We start from the raw sequence: 4,745 nt of genomic DNA, 5'->3' as shown, positions 1-4,745 counted from the left end.
TAGTCTTGATACAAAATATATAGTTTTACTTCAAATATTTCTTTAGTCCTAGTAAGGTACAACTATATAATTAAGGTGTTTCTTACACAAAATGTGAGAAGAGTGATGACATTGTATTAAAATATTTAACAAAAGCTAATAAAATCGGTTAAAATAAATATTGCTAATTAATAAGCCATAAAGAAAATGACCATAATCTAAAAATATTAATTCATGCTAAAATAAGTACGATAAGTATTAATTCCACATAGAAAAAAAACTTAAGGTTGTATTTTCATTTATATATTTTCACTCTTTTTAAATCAAGTATTTAAAGAATAGATATCCAACATTATTATCATTCCTAATGGTAAATTGAATTTCTTTTGTTAGCATTAGTGTTGATTGGTTTTGGTTGGACTTTTATTTGAGTTACTGCATCCATAGGAAATAAAACATTCGTTCATGTTAATATGATAATAGATAAAAAACTAAAAAAGTTTAAGAAATATTTATAAATTACATTACAAATAAATATTTTTATGTATAAAATATTTTAAAATTGAATACATGTAATGTCGATTTTATTCCAAACCTCTAACACGGACTTTTTGTACCAAACCAAGTCAAAAATGACCAAGAGTACCTTTAAGTTTGTCAATTTTATCGGTTTAGTGCTTTGTCCACCACTTAACACACGCCTTAACCACTCGGCCAAAGCGACTTTGTTGATGGTTACAGGAAACAATGTCGACTAAGACTGATATTCTTCCTCTTAAGGTTTTTTTTTTTTTTTTTTTTTGGGTATTTGTTTGAGATATCGTAATATTGATCATTTCATAATTTGAAGAAAATGTTTCCCTCTTGAAGACGATTTTATTCCAAACCAAGAAAAAATGAAAGTTACCCTTTAAATTTGGTAGTAAGATACTCGTGTAGTTATCATTTCATAATTTGAAGAAATTGTTATCCAGTAAAAAACTTACCCACACCGGGTGTTTACAGCAAACCAATGAGTATATATAACATGTTTTTGAATATACAACTATCACTTAATCATGATTAATTAATGTATAGATTCACTTCATTAAATCACTTAATCATGATAAATTGTATTAATTTGGTGTAAACGCCCGATATGAATAAGTATTTATCTTGTTATTCCCTCAATCTAATTTATGTGGCACTTTGATTTTCAAGATTTAAATTTTGTAAACATGATACCAAAAATGAGTTAAAAGGCCTATACATTTCTAATGTTGAAGGGGTTTGTACGTATATATTTAACTTTTTTTGTCTTTTTTTTTTTGCGCTGCTACAGTTTCTGTAATTATAAGCTCTCAGACCTCTATCACGTTTTACTTGAAAAAAAGGGTAAAATTATCTAATGGAGTAGTGTTTATTTGTAATGTCTGTTTTTATATCCAAAATGTTTGGCTTGCGATTGATATGCTCACCATTAACTTTTCCAAAAAGAAAAGAAAGAAACATCGTTCTGAGATACCAAACGTTGAAGAGAAAATTTAAGTAATAAAAGAGTGTTCTCTTAAGAGCTTAAATTTTAGATGAGTTAGTTGGATAATTCAATATAGTATAGCAAGTAAAAGTTTCTGTATTCAAGTCTCATTGTCATTCATCACCCATGATTAAAAGAATTTTCACGTGTTTGACTCATGAAAAAAACCAGGCGCGTACTTGAGGGCGTGTTAAAGACTTTAATTAAACAAAAGTTTACTCTCTCTAATATTTTAAGCTTTTTGGTGAGATTATCACACAATTTAAGAAAGAGCTTATCATCAACAAAACAGATAGAAATAATTAATAGCAACAAAGAAACTACATCAAACTCTGTTTCACAATCAAAACATAAAACACTCGGAAATTCAAAAGGCAACATATGTCACTCTGAAAATAAACTCGAATACATCGGAAGAGCTGAATAGAAACGATAAATAGAACAATTAAGGTAAAACAACAACTACTAATATAGTAGGATGGAGTTGCAAGATTAATTAGTTGGATGGAGGAGGTGAAAGTGTAGGAATTGTGGGAATGTTTGGAAGTGAGGGCATGTTGGGAATGGCAGGCATTGGTGGCATTGTTGTAGGCAAGTTGGGAATATTTGGCAATTGTGGCATTGTTGGCTGAGGCAATGATGGGATTGTAGGCAAGTTGGGAAGTTGCATTAGGCTACGAGCAGCATTACTTGTTGATATGCTTGATAAGGACAATACTGTTATTATCAAGAAAATGATTGAGCAATTGTTACAAGCAGCCATTGTGTCAACTTGATAGATTGATGTGTTTTACAAAGAATGTTGTGTTTTGACTTGAGTTGATGAGATTGATCATCACTAGAGGTTATATATAGGGGAAGTTCTTGAGGGCTACAAGGATTGGATGAGAAGTTGGGTGAAAGCGTACGCTCTTTAATTAAATTATTGGTAGTTATAATTCAGTCAAAGAAGTTTTCTGAAAGTAGTTATGCATAGATGTAATTTGGATCAACCATATTTGGTGGACAATTCGTACAAATTGATTAAATCATTTCTTTGTATTTTTAAACTAATACTATTCTCTATTGGTTGGTACCATGACATTGTAGTGAAAAATTAAGTTTAATATCTCAAAAAGAAGTTTTAACTTGTGTCTAAATTCATTATTTTAATAATATATTAATGAGTCATTATTTTAAATACAAACGTTATCTTTCTAAGACCAATTGAATGGTATTTAATTTGTAATCAAAGTGAGCAAAGTTATAGCAGAATATTTACTACATTGAATAGCTCTTTATATGTTGTTAATGATGAAATCATCATTTGTGATGCCATTTGCTGTATACGTTATTTGGCTAATATATTAGCCTGATCGATATCAGTTAATGGTTTGAACCTATATATACTTAAGTTATTTTCTTTGGCAGAAGAAACATATACAAAATCATATTTTTCTTTATAGATTATAGTGTGCTGGGTTTTCTATTTTTGTGAAATCTTTATTTAGTTTTAAATACAGTTTGTATTAGAAGAACTTGTTGAATCCTGGGGGATACACCCTTGCTTAGGTGAAATCCTTGGGGCAGGTCTTAATTGACATGCCTCAAGCTTTGAAGAATTCACTACAGTGTTCGTGAATGAGTATTTTCCGTAAGATTTCCAACAGACATTAGGATGGTATGGGGCAGAGCTAGCATTCCGCTCACAAGTTGGCAGAACCCAATAGCTTTGGTGCAGTACCCTGTAATTGTATTTTTGTTAAAAAAATCCACTTCATATGTAAAAACAATTTATCAAAAACCTAGTAACTTTCTTTTTTAGAATTAGAACCTATAAATTTAAAATCACAGCTCCGCTAACTTAATGCCTAAAAGATAGTTACAAAAGAAAAGAAAAGAAAAAGACAATATATAATATAACAGAAGTGTTTAAAAAAAAAAAAAAAAAAAAGAATATCATTCATACAGATTTTGTTCAATAACTAGGAGATGTTTGCTTGCCCAATTATTGGTCAAATAACTAATAATCAACTCAACTGTATTATGCAGTCTAACACATTTCCGAAGAAATAATATGCTGCCGGGAGCTAAAAATAGTATTACTACTGTATATAGTTCTAAACTCATACGAGCTATACCTCTTGATTAAGCAAATATTTGGGTTCTTTAACTTTTCGGAAGAAGTAAAAACTGAAAATGAATGCAAAAGAAGTAACTTGTTTATTGTTTCTTTGTTTTGCTTTTTAGCTTATAGTTTCTCCTATATTGGACAGTAATTTTCAGTTGATCCTTCTAAATTTGTTCAACTACCTAGGAGATATTGTTGCCTAATTAAGAATGGTCAAATAAGTAATAGGCTACCTATTATTGTACCAATATGCTTCATGGGAGCTAATTAAACATAGCAGTAATATAAGTATTATTCCTACTATATTAAGCAAATGTTTGGATTCTTCGCCTTTTTAAAAAAGTTAAAACTGGGAAGTGAATGTGGATATATATCAGATTTTAATATTTGTTCATGTAATATTAATAACCATCTTTTTCTTTTCTTTAAAATCAAAAGCGAACCAAGTTTAAGGGGGAGGTTCTTTCATATCATGCGGTCTTTCGCGAGGACGCAAATTGCTAGATTAAAAGTCGATAGTGATCATTTTGACATAATTTGAATTTGAATTGGCCATGAAGTTTAATCGCGAAAATGTAGCATTTTGAATCTTTATATCATAATATTGTGTTGGTAGCTAACATTTTCGAAGTTATAGTCTTAAAAAATTTTTAATTTTTTGGCGTTAAAAAATTTCAATTATAGATACAATATAAGGGTATAATTGTTAAATTTTAAAAATGTTATTTTTGGGGAAAAGATTTAAAAGATTGTGTCCAAAAATTGGAAAGGGAAGTAGTGATTATTTGTCTGGAGATGTCTGGAAAAGGAATAAAATTTGTAAATGAAACGTAAAATAAGTGAAATTCATTAGTATTTAATTTTAGGAATTCTTTGGGAAAATTTTTTTAAAAACAAACGAAACGAAAAAAAAAAAAAAAAGAAATTTGTTTAACAGTTCTTTATGTTTGGTTTCAAAAAAAAGAATGAAAATAAAAAAAAGAAATCGTCGCCTGAAATTCAACTCTCGGGGGGAAAACCCCCTGTACTTAGCGGCACCCTTAACCACTGGGCCCAAACACTTTGGGGTACATGCCTTTTCCCAAAAAGATTCTAATTTTATATTATTTAATTCTATCCCCCGCGCGGTACTTAATTTAG

At 29.6% G+C, this 4,745-nt stretch overlaps 1 protein-coding gene across 1 annotated transcript in view; it reads right to left on the bottom strand.

The window, feature by feature from the left end:
- Nucleotides 1-1,991: 1,991 nt before the first annotated feature.
- Nucleotides 1,992-4,745, bottom strand: part of LOC132061640 (protein PELPK2-like) — a 5,445-nt gene continuing 2,691 nt past the window's right edge. The window contains exon 2 of the mRNA XM_059454412.1: nt 1,992-2,212. Coding sequence (XP_059310395.1) covers nt 1,992-2,212 — 221 coding nt within the window. The remainder of the gene's footprint in view (nt 2,213-4,745) is intronic.

The sequence above is a fragment of the Lycium ferocissimum genome, chromosome 6, assembly GCF_029784015.1.
Source record: "Lycium ferocissimum isolate CSIRO_LF1 chromosome 6, AGI_CSIRO_Lferr_CH_V1, whole genome shotgun sequence".
NCBI classification, from domain to species: domain Eukaryota; kingdom Viridiplantae; phylum Streptophyta; class Magnoliopsida; order Solanales; family Solanaceae; genus Lycium; species Lycium ferocissimum.
The sequence above is the reverse complement of the archived record's forward strand: the minus strand, read 5'-3'. Positions and strand labels throughout refer to the sequence as shown.